Source organism: Ammospiza caudacuta, chromosome 5, assembly GCF_027887145.1.
Source record: "Ammospiza caudacuta isolate bAmmCau1 chromosome 5, bAmmCau1.pri, whole genome shotgun sequence".
Lineage (NCBI taxonomy): Eukaryota > Metazoa > Chordata > Aves > Passeriformes > Passerellidae > Ammospiza > Ammospiza caudacuta.
The window spans coordinates 70685569-70705676 of NC_080597.1; the positions used below are offsets into that span (position 1 = coordinate 70685569).

General features: G+C 42.5%; 2 protein-coding genes across 4 annotated transcripts; one reads left to right on the forward strand and one right to left on the reverse strand.

Moving 5' to 3' along the window:
* Positions 1–235: 235 nt before the first annotated feature.
* Positions 236–8180, reverse strand: MEIG1 (meiosis/spermiogenesis associated 1). 3 transcript variants are annotated; one of them, XM_058805671.1, is made up of 4 exons: positions 8051–8180; positions 5908–6040; positions 3911–4073; positions 236–1884 (listed from the first exon to the last, which is right to left on the reverse strand). In XM_058805671.1, the coding sequence occupies exons 2-4, from the start codon at positions 6009–6011 to the stop codon at positions 1756–1758; spliced, it is 396 nt and encodes a 131-aa protein (XP_058661654.1). In that variant the 5' UTR covers positions 6012–6040; positions 8051–8180; the 3' UTR covers positions 236–1755. The 3 variants fall into 3 exon arrangements, with proteins under 3 accessions (XP_058661654.1, XP_058661655.1, XP_058661656.1); XM_058805672.1 differs by having other exon boundaries at positions 3911–4084; positions 8051–8136; XM_058805673.1 differs by lacking the exon at positions 8051–8180 and having other exon boundaries at positions 3911–4069; positions 5908–6019.
* A 113-nt stretch (positions 8181–8293) lies between these two features.
* Positions 8294–19896, forward strand: DCLRE1C (DNA cross-link repair 1C). Its single transcript, XM_058805611.1, has 14 exons — positions 8294–8402; positions 8558–8609; positions 10251–10335; positions 11591–11650; positions 12212–12267; positions 12346–12447; positions 12697–12769; positions 12934–13074; positions 13591–13692; positions 14292–14428; positions 14591–14645; positions 16212–16300; positions 17148–17248; positions 17720–19896. The coding sequence occupies exons 1-14, from the start codon at positions 8294–8296 to the stop codon at positions 18685–18687; spliced, it is 2130 nt and encodes a 709-aa protein (XP_058661594.1). The 3' UTR covers positions 18688–19896.
* The last annotated feature ends 212 nt before the right edge of the window (positions 19897–20108 follow it).

Consider the following 20108-nt stretch of genomic DNA (forward strand, 5'->3'; position numbering starts at 1 on the left):
ATTTTTTTGTGAAATTCTTTAAAGGCTGTTTTCATGTCCACTGGAATGTTTTGTTTTTAGGAATCTATAAAGTTTACAAAGTGAGATCCACTAATCTAAAGTGACAAAATAGATGGGCTATCTCATAATTGCTCTGTTCCCACTATTTAACTGCAAAGTATGCAAAAAGTCCTGTCTTTGAAAAGTACATCCAGAGCACTCCAAGCATAAAAGAAACCATAATGAAAGGCTGAAGTGACATTCATTGCAGCAATGCTTTATTTTCTCTACATTGCAGTAACTCTCTATGCCATTAATACCTTCTGAGAATATAAGTTTCATCGTTGTTTCAGAATATCTTTCAGTCATTTCTGTAACAGAGCTCATACAAATTTAAGCTAAAACTTTCCAAGTGGTCTAAATAAGATGAGGGGAACATCAGCAGTCATTGTCAATGAGGTCTTTTAAATATTGCATTCATACTGCTTATTTTGACTAGGAGCTGTAAGTCCTCTATTTCTCATCTTGTGTCTGCTTCCATCTTAGGCTCAAATAAATGAAGAATATTCATGAGACAGGTGGTCAAATGTACACTGCTAACTCATGCCTAAAACTAAGTTTAGATAGCCTTGGTCAACAGTCTAGAGATAGGAAATATTAATAACAAACTTTTTGTAACTATCTCAAACACACCTGCTGGTTTACATAACAACAGTCTGTTCTGCTGGTCAATTATCAAGAATTTTGGCATCTCAAAGTATTTGAAGTAAATCCCCTCATGAGTGAAGGTAAGTACAGTCCCTCATCTCCATTGAGTGTCTCAGTAGCCCAGGTATAGGCAGCTGCAGAGCTGATGTCACAGCAGCACATTCAAAGAAAGCATTACATAGCTGCACTTAAAATTAATTGTGCCCACAATAACTCCTCTCTATTCAGAACAAAGGCTGTCCAAATGCCAGGATCAGGTGTGGATGTTGATAATGTGACATTTGAAGTTAGATGAGATGAATTCTGCACAGAAATCCCACGTATCATCTGTGCATGTCACTTTCCCCTAAATATTACTGAGTGTGGATTTCATGTTCTTCCCGGAGTTTTACACTCCATGTTCCCAGCATCTGTGAATCCACAATTCACCCCCCCAAGAAGGCATATGCTACTAAATCAATTAATACTTCCTCTTTGAGTAATTAATACTGGCACCTGACAAAAATACTTTGGGGATAGACAAAAAGACATTTCTGTTGTGACTCTTTCTGTCACAATCTCCCAGTCTCAGCACTGGCCATTGTTATTTGATTGTTCAGCATCCTCCATTTAAATTAATTGCTTGTTTTTCTGCTCCAAGGAAATGTCAGTCAGTGCTCTGCCCTCACTGTGGCCCTTTGGAGTCTCATAACCCTTAGCTACCACAAGAGACTGTGGCTAACATTAACCAGTGTCAATTAGATTATATTGTTTGGAATAAAGATTGATGTTTGTACTTACAATGGATGTTATACAGTTAACGGAAATATATGATGCCCATTCACCAGCTTTTTAGCTTTATGTCAAAGCATTTGTAAGCAGGAAAATGAGCAATAAAAAGACTTGTAGTTATAGGAATGAGAAAGTGAAGTTTCAATGTCTATAGTTCAGGCTTCTCTGCATTTCCAGCACTCCCCTTTGTATCTAAGCATGACATGAATATTTAAGGTAAACCAGATTACACAGTTCATTTACTTACAGGTCTTAAAAATTATTTATAAAGATAAACCCACCAGAACAGTAACAACTCTAATACACATAAATTTTCACTTTTCGGACATCTTTGTCTTCACATTCTCTTTGCCTGTTGTAATAATAGAATGTATTGTCCCTTCTCTGGAGTTTCTTAACAAATCCAGTTTCTGGCCAGAAATCTACCTACAAGTAGAACAAAAAGGATATAAAATCACCTGAACATGCTCACATTAAATGATGCTTGTGCATGACATTGCAAGGAATATAGGGTATACTTTCATAGGAAACCCTCATTTGCATCTAAATACTATTTTTCTATTAACTTGCTGAACTTTTGAAAACAGATTGAGAACAAGATGACAGAAACCAGTTTTCAGGTTTAGTATAAAGTTATGTGATCTGAAAAGCCTAGAAATAGGAATCCAAGGATATTTAAAAGGCTAATTTAAAATTGGACAAGTCAAAGATTTTTAAACACCTTGTTTAGGAATATAACATTGCTGTTATTCAGTAATCTGAGAGGCTGCAAGGCTCTGCTTCTGTAAGACTGACATATATTTAAAGATTTCTTTTAGATCCTTCTGACCATGAAAAATGTGCTTTTCATTAGTAATTTAATGAAAATAAAGTAAGCTTCACTCTGTATCAGTCTCAAAGACAGTAGGATCAGTCCCACATAAACTCAGCATCACCCTGGTGCTCTTCACTGTTTTACAGTGTAAAGCTTTAAATTAAAGACTTCAGCATCTGCACATTCAACAGCTTTATGGCTTCAGTAGCTCTTTCAGCTTGAGCATCTATGACAGCTTCTGATTAAACTAAACCATAAAAATCAGGTAATAAGCATCTTATTTCTCATCCAGGCAGAGCTGACAGCAGGATGTCAGACTAGAGCATTCTCTAATTGGAGAACCCCAGAAGTGGTTTCATCACTTACCTTATGGCTTCAGGCATACAGCTGTGTTATTGGCATTGTCTGTCTAAACATAACAACCTTAATATTCATTCCACCTACATTATAACTGCATCTTTAGTAACAACTGCATTATAGACTAATGTGGACTAAACAAGAAATTTTGGAATATGCAAGTTGAAAGGATAACTGCCAGGCCCTGGCATGCTGGAACTGAATGCTCACTCACATTACAATTAGTCAGTTCTTTAACTCTCATCAGGGTTTAACTACAAGGGGCTGTGCCCTGCCATAAATCTTGAACACAAGACCTACCACAATAATTATGTGATTTCCTTCTGCACTTACTGAAAATTATACCACAGCCTTTGCAGTGGTATCAGAGCCCACAGTAAAATAATAAACTGCATTTTATTATGCACATCAAACTGCATTTACTATGCACATCAATGTGTTTTGCTGTGTTTTGAGTTAACTGGATGGGGAGTGAGTTTCTTGGAACTTTCTGTTCTTTCTTACGTGCACGGCAGGTCAGCATATTTTAAAAGAGTGTTCTCCATACTATATTTGCTGTTTTAGAAGCTAAATTACAGACCTATAATAAAAATGCTATATTGTTTGCTGCATTAACCTGTTGGTTGCTATTTTGAATGTAGAGTAACCATGGAAATTTGGCCACTACTCAATAGCTCATTTGAGGTGCTGGGGAGCATCACTAACAGCTGCAGTGAGCAGAGGCACAAGTCCCTGGTGTTGACAAGAGCCTGTGTCCCAACTGCCTTTAGTACAGCTCAAATATTTCCCTTGTGAACATCATTTTGATAGAGGCCAAGCCCTGAGTGTGCACAAAGCCTAGCACACAATCCAACTGCAAACTGAAGCAGTAGCCTGACACAGGACTGACTCCATGGACAATCCACAAGTTTCCCATCAAGTCCATTGACAGACTAAGGGGAAGCTTCAGAGTGCTCACTTTGAAATGTTTCTTTCCTGAACACTGAATGATTCCTTTGGAGATCAGGTACATCTGTTCAAAGAGATCTGTGATGCTTCTAAATGCATCAGAGATGGGGAACAAAACACAGGCTGGGGAGTGTTTCTGCTTCACTTCTGTGAAATGAGTTATTCTACACAGTTAACAACAGCTCAAGAATTCAAGTCAGACCTGTGAGGAAATACACTGCATCAGAACTTAGCCTAAATGAAAGGAAATAAGCAGCACCTCCATTTTTATTTAATCATTTTGTATGAGACAGAAGTTTAAAGTAGTAACTCTTACAAAGTTCTAAATCTTACCTGTTCAACTTGTTTTACTTGTTTATATTCCACCTCATCTCTGTATCCAGCTTGCTGAAATCTGTATAAGTTCTCTACAACATCTGACCATGTCTTGGCACGACGCACAGATTTTGGTTTGATGTCAGCTTCAGTGGTGACTTCAGAATCTTTAGGCATCTTCCTGAAATTAAACTTAAAAAATTAAATAGAGAAGACAGAAGCAAGTGATTTTGTTGGGGACAGAGAGTAATGGATAGAACAAAATTTTAAAATAAAGGAATTACAGAGTACAAAGTCTGAGGTTAAAAAAGGAAAAAGTTACAAGCAGTTGGAATCCAATTAAATGCATTGCTTGATGTCAAACCCAACTCATCTGTACTTTTGTACATATTTTGACTCAACCCTCCTAAAATTTAACTGTGCATATTGATGAATTAAAAAAAATACTAAATGCAGTAATTTTGAATTTCACATCTTTGCAGTTGTTGTCCCCTTGGGGTAGGCAGGCAAATTTCCAGATTTTTCTTTCTTGCTCCTGTAGGGGCACCAAACTGGGAACCACAGAATGAAGATCTGGGCTGTTACTGAAGAACAGCAAACACTCAGGATGGGAGAGGAGGGGAAAGGAGAAATGCGCAGTCAGTGACATGGCCACAGTGCCAATGGCTGATGAGGTCTTCAGAGATAAACTGGATAAGGAGATCCAGTTTATCTCCTTATCCACAACCTGCCAGAATTCTTGTTTTCTACCTTTACCCTAGCAAACAGACTGCCACTGACTTCTTCCTCACACAAAACCCATTTGTTCAGTCTGCTGAGGCACAGCAAACAGGTTAATCAGCTGCTAAACCTGAATAGAGCAGAACTGGGACAAGCTGCAACTCAAACTCAAAAGAAAATTAACTAAATAGATAAATGAGAAAAAAAACCAAACAAACTAAAAACAACAGCAACAAAAAAGCAATTAAAAATTGTAGACAGTGGATACTGACCAGGGATGGATTTGAACTACATTAAAAAAATAAATAATTTGATTTCTGAATTTCATTGTATTTGCTTTCCTAAGCATATCTTATTTTGCTGCTCAAATAGAACTGTTGTTGCTTCTGCCAGCAAAACACACCCATCACTATCATGCCTGGCAGGAATGATCAGAGATGAGTCCTTTCCCAGTTTTGAAATGTCACCAAGCTTCAGCTGCATAACTAGGAAAGGATCTCCAAGGAATTAAAGCTTCTGGATTTTGCAGTGAGAGGATGAACAGCTTCCTTTCCTGTGAGTACCATGCTACCTCCAAGCCTTGCCCAATTTCTTTATTTGGCAAGTTCCTATATCAACAGAGAGCTTGAAAAGTTGAATGCTGAAATCATATCAAATGCAAAATGTCACCAGTCTTTTAGAAAAGCAGAAATTGGAAAAAAAGTCTTGCAGCACATGATAAAAATCTTTGGGAGAATTCTATCAAGAATTGTTGTTATCACAATGTGGACTAGCAGAAAGAAGTCTGCACACCTGTCACCTGTTTGTATGAGAGCCAGCAGCAGACAAAGAAAGGGCCTTTCATCTCTTATCAAATACATTTATTAGAGACCAATAAAAAATGTAAAAGGGCATTTTTCTGGCACCACTGGACCATTTCTTGCAGTTCAATACTCCAAGCATTCTTTTACCAGGCACTGCAGCAGTTTTCAATTGAAAGCAGCCACTCACTAAACTAAAAAAGTAACTTTCCCACCTGGTTATGAGGTATCAAATACCAATTAACAGGATAAGCACAGATCCTTATTCTAAATTCAGGGTATAAGTAGGGTAAGTTTGTTTCTCCTGTGCTGCAAAGGGCTCTTTTGTAGCCATCACAGGATTTTTCAAGCTCCGTATTTTTTATCAGTTTTATCAGTTTGATGAGAACTGTTGTCAGTCAATATTAACTTTAGACAGTCAATATGATGAGCAATAATATTAGATCCTAATAAATGCTAAGCCAGAATGAAATGAAGTGTCCTGTGATAACTTACATGTCCTCAGTGTTAAGTGCTTCCTTACTGGACATGTTGGATTCACCTAATGAAGGTTTTTCTTCAACACATGTGGGTGGGTCTGGCTCTTCTTGAGTCACCATTAATTCACAGTGCCTGTCCACAGGCGTTCCTGCCCAAAAAAATAAAGATCATTCATTGAAAGTTCCAGCTTAGTGAATTCACATAATGAAAGCATCTCATCTTAGGGCTGCTATTTAAAAGTTGTACTCTGTGTCTATTGTGTGTCCAAATTCCAGGCACAGAGCTGTTTTCATTGTACCAGAGCAGGGGACAGCTGTACTCCAGCCAGGAATTCAGGGAAGGGATGAAAGACAACAGACAGACAAAGGCAAATAAAGAAAACAAGAGAATGGTAAGAAATATTCAGTTTAATATTAACATTTTTATTTAAGGGGAATTTTTGAACAGTGAAGTGGACTTTTGAACAGTGAAGTCCCTTTGCTGAGATGACAATGTTTGCCAGCTCCTAATTTAGGGTAAACAGTGAGTGATTTGGCCTTGGGAACACATTTTTTGATGTTAATCATAACACTGTGGAATCCTAACCAGCCTGGGTTCACTGATGGTGGTTTCCTGAACAGTTACACAAGCTGTGAGGGTTTGTGGGAGGAAAGTGTCTGCTCCCCTAGGGCATCTGCCCAAGGAGCACTTTCACTGCAACATGGGGTTACAGGAAAGGGAGGAAGACATAAAACAATATATGGGGACTCAAACCTGAGCAGCAAATGAGGAAAGTGATGATGAGAACCACACCTATGGTGTGTGAAGAGTGTGAGAATGTTTATTCCAACAAGGTTATCTGATTAGGGACCTTGTCCGTTGGAAATTTTGGGAAAAAGGGGAAAACAAACAAAAAATGCAGAGATTTAGATCCGACAAAACAAACACTCATAAACAAACCTCAGCTCCAGCACTAATAGATGCTGAAGTTCATGAAACTACAGGAATGACATCCAGGGAGACCAACCTGGACTTTGCACCAGTAAGATTTAACCAGGGGGCCCCAGACTTAGAGAGGTGTGGGAATCCATGGAACTGTACAGATCTCTGTGAGGAAGGTGCAGGAGCAGTGAGAAACAAAGATGGGAATAGACAGAAAGTATAAAATAAACCTGTCCTGTGTAAAACAGGACCAGTCAGTATGACCTGTCCAGCAAAGCCTCACACCTGATCATCACAGACTGTCCTACCCTTTTGTATCTTCTTCAATCTTAACTGTCTCTCTGCACAAACTCTGTATTCCACATGTGTGTGTGCTGCAAGGACAAAGTGCCAGCTCCTGGTGACATCTGTGTATGAGTGAACACTGGTGCCAGCTCTGGCAGTCTGGCTGGGGGTATGAGCACTTATGATATCTGGAATAGGTAGGGGCACTAAATTTCCATCCACTGGAGCAGGAACAGGATGAATCCTGAAAAATTCGCCACTGGGGGAGGGCTGTCATGAGTGAGGGCTCCAGGTGGAGCAGGACTGTGGCTCACAGCCTGTGTGCCTGCTGCTGGGGAGGAGTGGTGGCTGTACCTTCACCCTTTTTGGTATACCTATGGTGCACGCCCATATTCAGCAGCAAACTTGGAAGTGAAGAGGAGGGGCACCTCGGCTCCAGGCCAGGGTATCCAGCGGGACAGGGAGCCCTGCGGCATCCCCAGCCCGGACAAGGAGCACCGCGGCCCCAGGCAGGAGAGGCCCTGGGGCACCGCCTACACCACTTAAGTCGGCAAACACAGGACCTGCCTGGGGTCTCAGAAGAGCCAGTAACAGATTTCAGAGGATGTCAAGGGGTTGGAAAGGCGCTTAAAAATAATCTCGTTCAGACACCTTCAGTGAGATCAGGTTGGTCAAAGCCCCATCCAACCTGGCCTTGAACTGTCCCAGAGCTGGGGCAGCACAACCTCCCTGGGAAACCTGTCCCAGCGCCCCACTGCCCGCACTGTAAAATAATTTTTCCCAATACCTAGTCTAAGTTCCCCTCCTTCCAGTGGCTTCTGCCTACTCTACCCTACAGTTCCCTGTACATCCTGAGATGCTCAGGCAGACGTCCCGGCCTGCACCCGTAACTGCGCTGCGACCGTAACTTCACCCTGCTCCCACCGCTCACCCAGCCTTTAAGGAAGCCCACCTCCGTTCAAGAGACGCAAAACGGGGACTTTTCCCAGGCGGGGCGGGGCGAGGCGGCGGCCGAGGCGCGATGGCGGCGCCCTCACGGCCTCCCCCCAGCCCCTCACGGCGCCAACGGTCGCCAGGCAACCGCCCGCCATGGCCTCTTTAAAAAGGCCGTGCCCGCCCCTGATAGGCCGGCGCGGGGCGGGGTCGCCTCATGATTGGCTGAGGGCTGGGCGGGCGGAAGCGCGCGGCGCCCGCCATGAGCCGTTTCGGGGGCCGCACGCGCGAGTACCCGGCGCTGTCCATCGACCGCTTCGACCACGACAACCTCCGCGCGCGGGCCTTCTTCCTGTCGCACTGCCACAAGGGTGAGGGCCCGCCGGCAGGGACCCCCGACACCGCCGGTCCCTCCGTCACCCCGCGTGCTCCTCCGTCACCCCGCGTGTCCCTCCCCCTGCGCCTCCCTCTGTCCGTTGTCCCCGCCCCGCGTGTCCCCCGGCTGACCCTGTGCCTCTCTCCCCAGATCACATGATGGGGCTGCGGGCGACCGCCCTGAAGCGGCGGCTGGAGGGCAGGTACGGGCTGGAGGCGGGGCGGCTGAGGGGGGAGGCGGCCGGTGCGCGCCAAAGCTTGAGCTGAACAGCGGGAGGAGCTGCCGTGGGTCATCAATGCCAGGGTAGGAACGGGACAGGGACACCTCCCACTACAGCTGGCCTCGGACTCTTTCAGGGATGGGGTATCCGCAATTTCTCTGGGTAGTTTGTTCCAGTGCCGCACCATCCTCACTCGTTGTAAAAATTTTCTTCCTTGTATCTCATCTAGGCCTGCCCCCGCTCAATTTGAAGTCAGTCCCCTTGTCCACACCGTGTCGTTGTAGAAAGTCCCTCTCTATAATACTTAAAAGCTCCTTTTAAATATCAAATGGTAGCAGTAATGTCCCCCCAGAATTTTCTCTTCTCTAGGCTGAAGGACCCCAGCTATCTCAGCCTGTCTCCATAGCAAAGGTGCTCCAGCCCTGTGAGCATCCTGCTGTCTCCTCTGGACCTGCCCCAACAGGTCCCTATCCCTGTCCTTGTGCTGGGCCCCAGAGCTGGTGCAGCCCTGCAGTGGGGCTCACAGGAGTGGGGCAGACCCCCCTGCCCTGTCCTGCTGCCCAGTCCGGGTGATGCAGCCCAGGATAAGATTGGCTTTCTGGGCTGCATGTGCACACTGCTGGCTCACGGCCACCCTCTCATCCACCAGTACCCCAAATCTTCTGCAGGGCTGCTGTTAACCCATTTATCCCTCAGTCTGTTTTGATAGCAGGGGTTGCCCAGACTCAGGTACACTTGGCCTTGTTGAACTCCATGATGTTCATGAGCTTGATGAGGATGTCTGGAAGTGTTCAGTACTGTGCCTGTGCAGTGAAAGGGCCAGCAGTGCTCTCTGAGGTGTATAAGCAAGCAGGTAACCAGCAGTTTAAAGGAGACAGTTATTCCCCTCTGGCTAGCATCTGTGAGTCTTTCAGGGGTACTGTGTCCAGCCTGGGCTCCCCTGGATGGTAAATTGATAGGTGTCAGCATCAGCACGCTGGTCTGGGGCCAGGGCTGAGTCATGTGTGAGGAGAGGCTGGGAGAGCTGGATGTCTTCAGCCCTAGGAGTAGGAGACAATAATTTATCACTGCTTGCAGGAAGGGTAGAGGAGCTGGAGCCAGACTTTTCATGGAAGTGCATAAAGAAAGGGCAAGGGACACCTTTTTCACCATGAGGATGACAAATGTGGCAATGAGCCCAGGGAGGTTGTGGGCCAGTTCCTAGGCTCTCTTTGATTTATTAGAGTAGATATTGCATCTCCTCTGATGTAAGCAGAGAATCTCTTTGCTCATCAGGTCTCTGTGCAACAGCTCAAGCATCATGAGGAGTATTATGTGTTCTGCTGTGTGCTGGCTGTGCCTAGTGCCTGTTCCAGGGGTGTGTGCAGGGGTAGAAAAACAGCAGATAGGTCATGACCATGTACCACACACTGCATTTGTGTCTGCAAACCATGCAGGCAGGGGTAGGTTTGGGTTTGCTGTGCTGAGGAGAAGCCTGCAGGCTTCCAGCTCTGCAGCTCTTCTCACATGAGAGGTTTCTGAGGGCAGGGTTTGATGTTCTGGGTGCCAGGTGCTGATGTGTTGTTAGATTGTTCCTCATGTCTACTTTAAAAACACTTATCTGTGTTTTTTGTCTCCTCACAGCTTGAAAGTTAAACTGTACTGCTCACCAGTAACTAAGGAATTGTTGTTGACTAACTGGAAATACAAGTTTTGGGAGAATCATATTGTGAGTTTGTGTTTATTTTGAAAATAGCACTTTCCAAGCAGTGGTTCTCAGAAAGAAGCAGCTCCCTGCTCCTCAGGAGTGTCTGAATATTGGTGTTGATAGAGTGTTTCAGGGCTTAAGTGCCAACAATGTGCCTTTCCTGCTGCTTGCTATGTGGCATTACTTTATTGCTGATTGTTGTTGAATTATTTTTCCCCCCCACAAAATTTTTCCTTCTCTCCCAACTTCAGCTTTACGTGGCCTTCATCCTTACATTGATCACTTGTACATTTGAATTTGTATTCATTTTCTGACCTTGTTCATGTCTCTTTGCTTCTGTCCTTTATTTCTCTTTGGCTTCATTGAAAGTCTCTTTTTGCTCGGAGTGTATATAATCTGAAGTTATATGAATTTCTGATTGCTTTTTGGAAAATGGACTATAACATGAAGAAGTCGTAGTATAAAATCACTGAAAATTTTCATAAATTTACATGATTTGCAGTGTTTGGAGCCAGAGTGCAAAGGATCAGTGTTATTTACAGGTGCAACTTGGAGTTATTTCCTTCCCTTTGCAGATGCAGGCATTATAAAACAGAACATGAGTTTTTTTTACAGAAATAAAAATAATTATACCATAATTATTATATCTATTCATATAATATATTATTATATATTATAATAATTATTATATATAATATATTATATATTATATATTATATCTATTAATATAATATATTATTATATATTATAATAATTATTAATTATAAAATAGGCATTATAAAACAGAACATGAGGTTTTTTTACAGAAATAAAAATAATTATCTCTGCACAAATACAGGAATATGTCCTTCCAGTGATTTGTGGGCTCTGCTTCTGGTATTGGAGGCAGTGGGAAGTCCTGCAGCACAGAGATGTCCTTGCAAGATCCACTGCTGTGGGACTGGGATTTTGGGCTTTGCAGTCATCCAAAAATAAGGCATGTGATCCATCCAGAGGAGCAAGAGCTGTTGCTGATAGAACTCCAACATGCTCTAACTCTTTTAGGCATGCACACCTTGTCTGAGGTATCTCCATTTAATTTTTAGATAACTTTAAGAAAAATTTATTCCACTGGAAATGGAAATTTATGACTTACTATGTGAAAATGAGTTTAATTTTACAGGCTTAGCATTAGCCACAGTGAGTGCTACAGATGTCTACATAATAAATAACTAGACATAAACATGAAACAGAATGTTCAGTAAATCCTATAATGCAATTAATCATTTTGTTACAGGTTGCATTGGAAGTTGAAACACCAACTCAGATTACTTTAGAAGATGAAACATCTGGTGAGGTAAGTTACAGGAAAAAAAGATTCATGTCAGTCATGGGCAGCAATGCTGTTTACATGAGTACAGGAAACACAGCTGCAGCATCTGAGGTGCACAAGCTATTTTTAAAATGTATGTGCCCCTCCTCTCCTGTGGTGACAGAAAAAGGGGTGGTAGTTCTAAACTAAAAAAGGCTGGATTCAGACTAGATAGAAGGAAGAAGCATTTTACAATGAAACATTCAAGGTCAGGATGAGGCTCTGAGCAGTCTGATCTAGTTGAAGATGTCCCTGCTTATTGCAGGGGAGTTGGACTGGATGAACTTTAAAGGCCCCTTCGAACCCAAACTGTTCTGTTATTGCTTACCAAGTATGTAGAACTGTCTTCTGTCCAACTTGCTTTATAAGCACCATACAATTCTGCCATGACAGGATGGTGGCTGCAGTGTGAAGAGACTCTGGTTTTAAAGCAATGCTAAATGCTGCAGGAGGCTGTGGGGAGTAATGCATTGCTCTCACTGTGCTGACAAAAGTACTGGTAGTACTCACTACAGTCTGAAAATAATGCTCACCCCTCTTTTCCAGAAAGAAGATGTGGTGGTGACACTTCTGCCAGCTGGTCACTGTCCAGGTTCAGTCATGTATGTCCTTTCAACACTTTAAATGTTTCCTCACCTGGCATTTAATGAGGACTTTGACCCAAATGTTGCTGTCTGCAGGTTTCTGTTTGAAGGTGAGAATGGCACTGTGTTGTACACAGGAGATTTCAGGCTTGCAAAAGGAGAAGCAGCCAGAATGGAGCTTTTGCATTCAGGGACCAGGTGAGCTATTTGTAGGATATAAAAAGAACAGAAGATCATATGGCATGGGCAATTTGGCTAGGTATTCATTATTTTTTCCACATTTTTTAGTCTAGATTAAATATAATTGCAATACTGCAGTTACAAGCCCTCTTTGACGTATTCTTTGTAATGAAGAGGTTGAATTACCTCCTTTTGTAGAGAGAGGAAGTGGTGTGTCTTAGCACTGTGGTAAAATGTTTACTCTGATGTCACATTTCTCTCCTCCAGGGTAAAAGACATCCAGAGTGTGTATTTGGACACTACTTTTTGTGATCCCAAATTTTATCACATACCAAGCCGGGTAAGTCTAATAAATTGTGAGAAGAAAGGCCCTTAAAAGTGTTAATTAATTAACTGCCCCTTTGTTAGGAAGATCTTACAAGGCAGTGCCGTTTTGCATTACTAAATCACAACACTTTGGAAGTATCTTCCAAGGTGTTTGACAGCACTTTCCACACTTTTCAGGAGGAATGTTTAAATGGGATCTTGGAGTTGGTGCGAAGCTGGACCTCACTGTCTCGTAATCATGTTGTGTGGCTGAACTGCAAAGCTGCTTATGGATATGAGTATTTATTCATAAACCTCAGCGAGGAACTTGGAATCAAGGTAATGTTTCTCCAATTGCTGCTTTGGAACAGATCCTCAGTGATGATTGTGGGCAGCACTGAGCTGGCAATGGCTGTTCAGAGGCTGCTCTAGCCCACAGTTATGCCTGTTTCATTAACTTCCCTTGAAAAGTGCAGTTGTGCTCAGAATGAGGTAACTAGTTGACTTCAGTCTGGAACATCTGGACTTTCCAAAGAGAAGTTAATTCCCAGTTTTCAAGCTCAGTATTTACCTCACTCCCTTTTATTTTGTGCATGATAAAAGTAATTTGCATACAGCATTAATAGTATGTATATTCTGATTTTCTCATGAGTATTCATCCTTCTTTAGTATAGGTAATATATTCTACTTGTTCTAGATGTCCAAGTTTTGGCTGACGCGTCTCTGCTTGGACATTATTGGGAGCAATAATTTCAATACCTGCCAGCATTTGGGCAGAGCAGAATGACATCTATACAGCTGCTCCAGCTGCAGTCTGGCAACCACTAATAAAGAGTAAACTCTGGCTTTCTTCAGGTGCACACAAACAAGCTTGATATGTTCAGGAACATGCCAGAAATCCTGTGCCACGTTACCACAGACCAGCGCACGCAGATCCACGCCTGCCGGCATCCTCGGGTGCGTTCGTTCTGCAAAGCCTCCCCTGACCTTGCTCTGAAAGTGAAAATGTGGTTATAGGTCCTGGTGTCTGGGGCCTCTTGGGTTAATGAAGACTGGTGAAATGGTGACTTAATGTTAAGCAGAGTGAAAACCTTAGTTAGTGGGTTGAAGTTGTTTTGTTTTTTAAGAAAAAAAAAGGGAAAAATATATCAGTTTATGCTATAAGTAATTTAAGTGTATTTGAAGCCTGAAAATTGTTTTTAAGTGAAGAAGTGAACAAGCAGCTGAGTAAATCAATCAGGTGTTGCCCATTTCAGTGTATCAAAGGCAGCTCAGATGGTGCCTGTGTGGCTTTAGCATGTGGCCATCCATTTCCAGGATGTCTCTCAGGCTGGGGGCTCCAGTTTGGAGGAACACAGGTAGAACCTGAGACGGCACACTGGGGCATTGATCTCTGACTGATTCACTTTGCCAGCTGCACTAAAGAACCAAGGTGTGACAGGGTCTTTCAAGGGAATTAGAAGTGAGAGAGGAACCTTGTTTGGCTAGATACTATGCTACTTAATTTCTGGGTAAAAAAGGTCACTGTTGAACTTAATTTTATATCCATTGGACAGGATGATGACTGCTTCCGAGGGAACAGACTGCCCTGTGGGATGACTTGCCTCAATGGAACTCCCTTGCATGTAATCAGCATCAAACCCTCCACAATGTGGTTTGGGGAAAGGAAAAAGAAAACCAATGTAATAGTGAGGTGAGCATTTGGGCCACACAGAAACTTGTTATTTCAGGATTGTATCTTGCCTGATATGTGTATAATTGAATCTCAGAATGGACTTCAAGAGTGGGTTATGCTGGTCTGTTGACCAGGATGAAGAGCAATTACCTAATTTCTGTGCCTCTTCTGTTTTTTTAGGACTGGGGAGAGAATGTACAGAGCTTGTTTCTCTTTCCACTCTTCATACAGTGAGGTTTGTATGCTTATAGTACTGAGTATACATTAAGAAAATGTAAAAGGGTTTTGATTTTTCTGGAGTGGATGACATGACTTATCATAATAAGAAAAAATCCTGTCAGTAATAAGACGTAAGGAGATAGGAAGTTCTGAATGCTGATGACAGAGAAATTAGTTTTAATATAGCTGCAGAGGAACTTGTTAAAGTAGGGCAGGATTACAAGCCTATTTCCTACTCTCTGTTCTCAATATATAGATCACTTCTACAATTGTTTTGACTGGCTTTCTATTTTAGATTATTGTGTAACTATGCAATGCTTAAAGCATGGAGTTTTAGTTTACAATATGTTGTTTGTCTGCTGTGACTTAGATTTGGGTGGGTTTGCCTTCTTTTCTCAGCTCACATATTTAAACCAAATTTTCTCTCACCTGACTGCTGCTCTTGCCCCTTTTCCTGTGTTAAAAGACTAAAAGGAAATTGGTCATGGCAGCATCCTCCCCACAATCACACACTTTCATTTAACATGACTTGATACAGCTCAAAAAACACTACTTTCTCCTAAGAAATTGAACTGAAACTGGATCAGTGCTAACAATGAACTGTCACAAAGTCTTGCACTACAAAATGGGGGAAGGCAGTACTGTTTTTAACCTCCTGGTTAAATTTAAATTTGCTCTGCCATGCAGAATTTTAAATGGAGGTACCAGTGTGGAATTTGCTGGTGGAATATGGGGGGTAGTGTAACTCTAACACTCCTACCTCCACATGCAAAAATAGATAGGTCCTTGTCCTGGTTTGAGACAATTTAAAGGAGAACACAAGTTGTGTCTCTTTACAGGTTCAACTAATCCCTTTCCAACAGTAAGGAATGAACAGGAGTAGATAGAAGTGAAAAAACAAGAATTTCCTAACAAGTGCACCAGCAACAGGATAAAATAACAGTAAATTACTTCTAGATACAAAATTGCAATTACATTATTGCTCACCCCAGGACAGCCCTGGTGTCTGTACAGATAGCAGTGTTAACTGCAGCCTGCAAGTGTTTTCAGTGCTCAGCAGGAGTGCCCCAAACCAGACACAATTCCTGCAGAAATTTACTGGAGATAATTTAGAAGATGACAGAATAAGGCTTGGAAAAAAACAGTGTGTTTTGTCATAATGGGCATTTACAGGGTACTTCAGGAGAGACTTTAGGAATAGGAAAGGAATACCTGATCTGCATAACTGGAGACTTGAACTCCAGTAAGAAAAATGTGTATTTGAGAAGATGAGCAGCAGTAAGGACAAAAGGACAGGGAACCACTGGATCACATTCCAGGTGTGCCCAGCCATTTCTTTCAGGGACAGGGATGGTCTTGTGTAGTAATTGATAATTGCAGTGAGGTGTTAGGTGAGGCTGAGTTCTCAGGCCTGTTTCCTTGTTCCAGAGATCCCACTTTGACAGAGTCATGGGCTGCACTGGTCTCTTCATAAAGACCACTAGTAGTACTTTTGGATGTGCTTGAATCAGTTCTGCCTTTAAGTGACATTCTTAACTGTTGATGTCATTTGTTAAATTGCTTCTTCTTTTCTGGAATTCAGATCAAGGATTTCCTGAGCTACATCTGTCCTGTGAATGTGTATCCCAATGTGCTGCCAGTGGGTGGGACAGAGGACAAAGTTATGGAAATGTAAGTGACAAGGGGCTGCTGGAGGGAGGGGATCCAAACTCTGTTCCTGTAAGGACAATTCCCCTCCTGAATCCCAGCCTCTCAGGCTTGGCTTTACTTGTCTGATAATTCAGATTTTCTTTCTATGTTCAGTCCCACAGACTTGGGCTTTCTGAAGCATACATTTATGTTGAGCTGAGTCTCAGAGTTTGTATTCTACTTCTGTCTGTGTGTAGAGGCTTTTCTGCTGGTAAACTCTGTTTGGGAGGAAGGTGAATACAGATTCATCTCACTCTGTTCTGTGACCCATTTCTATTTGTCATTGCTACTTCTCAGAAGTTTCTTTTAAAGGTGGTTTCTCTGGGGACTTGAACTCCTCCCCTGCACAGCATCAGAGAGGCCAGTTGTGCTGTGCTGCTGTAAATGTTGGCAGCTTAAAAAGCACCCTCAGGGAGCAGGAGAGCTGTGGTGTGTCAGTCTGGACAGAACAAAAATCCCTGTTCCTTTTTCCTTTCCTCCTTAGTAAGAAAGGAGACTTCCACTTAATTATCACTGAATAAAACTGTAGTCAGATTTTGAACCGTCAGCTTGTCTTCTGTAAGGAAGGAACTACAGGATACTTTCCAAAAAAAGGAAACATGTTTTAAGGTAAATATTGAAAAGACAGATTTCCAACTTTCAGCTGCTGAAGCTCACCAATGAGTCAAGGACTTTGCCTTAGGTATTGCTGCCTTTGCTTTAACATTTTTGCTGCAGTGCCTATGAAAGGCATGGAGCAGTGTATTTAAAACAAGTTAATGGATTTACTTTGGCTCCCAAAAGCATCTGCTGAGTTCTAAATATTAACTGCTTTTCTCACTCCCTTCAGATTAAAGCCATTATGCAGGTCATACAGGAGAATCATGGAACCCAGGTACAAGCCCTTAGGAACCCTGAAGAGAGCCCACAAGAGAGAATTATCTGATACAGGTAAAGGTTCTGCTGCTGCTACTGCACCTTAAATGGAAGTCTGAGACTAAGCAGAGGTGCCAAAAGCTTTGGTGTTCACCACAGTCTGTGTGTGTGTTCAAAGCAACAGCTGGGAAGGAGAAATAGAAATTATGTGAACTTGGGTCTTAGGAGGATGAGAGAGCACTAACTGTGTGCAAACACACTTGTTTGCAGTCTTAAAATGTACTTAATGCTCAACAGCCCTGTAAGTTTTTGGATGGAGTTTGTTCCCTCAGTCCCAGACCGGCCCTAGGAAAGCTTGGTCTGTCTCTGTCAGGCACTGTGCTAGACAAGGCAAACACTGCCAATATCATCCTGCAAAATCTCCAGCTGTGTTAAAGAATATTTTTCTCAATTTATACTAAATTAATTTTTATTGAAAATTTGCTCTCAATAAGATTTTAGCAGAGATGTGAACTTTTCTTAGTGATCTTGTTTGTTTCTTGCCAGATGAAGATGATCTCTTTGATTCAGAATTAATTTCCACAAGGCCTAAGATTCCAAAACAGCAGAGAGGAGAGAGCAGGCCCTCCAGCACAGGACAGGCTGAAAACTCTGAAGGAAACATTAATGAGAGCACAGAAAGTTACAGAGAGACCACAACTTACACCTCCCTCAAGGTAGACTTTGTGGACTGTGAAGAATCAAATGATGATGATGATGATGATGATGATGATGAAGAAGAACCTGAAAAAAATACAGTTCAGTTTCTTTCCCATGAGCCAGATGGCACTTCCACAGCCAATTTCAATGGAGTAACAAGTGACCAGCAGGAGTCTAATGCCAGTGTCCCTTGCTGGGATGAATTTTTTACAGGTAATAAACTAGAGGAGAGCTCTGAAAATGAGGACAACCTCCCATCTTCAGCAGATGCTGGTGGGTCCCAGTCACTCTTCAGTGATTCAGATGGAGTAAGTGACTCAACACACATCTCCTCCCAAAATTCTTCTCAGTCAACACACATCTCAGAGCAGGGGAGCCAGGGCTGGGACAGCCAGATGGACACAGTGCTCATCAGCTCCCAGGAGAGAAGTGCCCTGGAGCTCAGCACAGGTGGGAGCAGGGCAGTGGTGCCTGTGCTGCAGGACAGTCCCAGGGACACTCAGCTGGACAGCAGCAGGGGGCAGCCACCAGGTCAGGACAGACCTTGTGCCCACGATGGTGCCTGTGGCTGGAAGAGCAAAGGCTGTGAGAAAGCTGCAGAAGATGGCACTGCCCATGTTCAGGATGTGCTGGCAGAAATAAGTGACAGCTCCAGGACTCCTGACCTGGAGCTGAGGAGGGACTCCCAGAGCTCCTCTGACTTTGAAATTCCCTTGACTCCTGGTGCTGAAGCACCTCAGCCAGATAAACTGCACCATTTATACAAGAAGCTTGCAGCAGGTGAAAACATAATCAGTGAGAAGAAAGTCTCCTGAGAGCAGGTATAACTGATTACCTTGTGGTAATACCCAGCATGTCTATCAGTACCTGAATTATTTTTCTCTTTCCTGCTGGTTACTGTCTGCAGCTATGCTGAGTCATGCTTTATTCAGAATTATCTTACTGTCAGAAGCAGGAATTTGTAGCCTTTGTACCTTTACTGTTCCTTCCATGAAATACTGAAAAGGAAATATTCCCAGGAGGGACAGGAAAAGCTTTCTACCTCCCAAGGTTCAATTCTCCAGGACTGTAAGTAGATAAAAAATGGACCAGACAAAACTAAAGGTAAGACACTAAATGAAATTTAGTGTTTATCATGAGCTCTAAGAGTTTGCCTTTGTAATGTGATCTCAGGTTTTAAAACAATAGCACACTATTAACTGGGGGGAGGAAGACCTAAGAATGACCATGCAAACAAGGCAGTTGTAATTTGGCTTTAATCCCTATTACCATTGTTTATCATTATTATAACAATTTAATCAGTCCTCACTGCAGTTATTTTTAAAAATAACTGCAGAACAGATTAGAGAATTACTGAGGTTGTGAGGGGGTTTTAATTTGTTTTAAACCAAATTGTTCATTTCAAGAAGTCTCTTGACACTGAGCTTTAACTCCTGAGTCAGGTACTGCAGACTGCTGTCTATGCTTCACCTCCAACTGCAAACAACTTGTCAGCACTTCCTCTGTGTTCTGGTTTGTTCTGAATTTCTTCAGAAGAATTTAAAATCCTGTGGTTCTCAAGTTACCAGCCCTGTCCTGCTCTGGCAGGTAACTCAGCCACAGAAGGTGACCTGGTCCCAGACAGGCTCTTGTACTACAAAACTTCACCTCCTCTGCAACACTGTAGACTTCACTGTTTTAAATCAAGACAATACATTTTCCTTGCACATGTGCCATCATAACTGCCAAAATTCTTAGCTTCTAACATAAAAATGTAATTCAGGTTTTTCCTAGAGTGCCTACAAAATATCTAAACCACAGAAGTCATCTAAAAATCCCTGAGCTTTTCCATCAAAGTTCTTAAGTCCCAAAGAATGAAACATAATTTAGCACAACATCCCTCCCCTCTGAGTGTGCCTTCAGTTGCTGTGCCATGTTTAGTGACATGTGAATGTTAAACCAACCAGCATTCTGCCACAGGGAACAGAGGCAGGAGGGACAAAGCACTGCCACAATCTCTGTATGATTCTAAGGATATTAAAGAGCCAGTATTTCTCCACTGTCACCTTCCCTGCTGTTTGTGGGATTTGTTAACTTAAATTCCAAATGTGATCTACCAACTTTGGGATTTTTTAGCAAGCCTGAGTGAGTGGAACTGCTGTTGGAACTACCTCTGTGAATAAAGTCAGACAAAACAGAACCTCTTGTGTTGGCTCATTTCATATCTGAAAACTGTGCATGTAATTTCAAGGCTGCC

Bases quoted from the DNA above. Each gene is read 5' to 3' on its own strand.
- MEIG1 (XM_058805671.1), bottom strand. From the start codon at position 6,011: ATGGTGACTCAAGAAGAGCCAGACCCACCCACATGTGTTGAAGAAAAA. The intron at 4,074-5,907 runs GTAAGTTATCAC...GTTTAATTTCAG, and splicing joins GCACTTAACACTGAGGACAT to GAAGATGCCTAAAGATTCTG. The intron at 1,885-3,910 runs GTAAGATTTAGA...TTCTACTTGTAG, and splicing joins AAGTAAAACAAGTTGAACAG to GTAGATTTCTGGCCAGAAAC.
- DCLRE1C (XM_058805611.1), top strand. From the start codon at position 8,294: ATGAGCCGTTTCGGGGGCCGCACGCGCGAGTACCCGGCGCTGTCCATC. The intron at 11,651-12,211 runs GTAAGTTACAGG...CCTCTTTTCCAG, and splicing joins AAGATGAAACATCTGGTGAG to AAAGAAGATGTGGTGGTGAC. The intron at 16,301-17,147 runs GTAAGTGACAAG...CACTCCCTTCAG, and splicing joins GAGGACAAAGTTATGGAAAT to ATTAAAGCCATTATGCAGGT.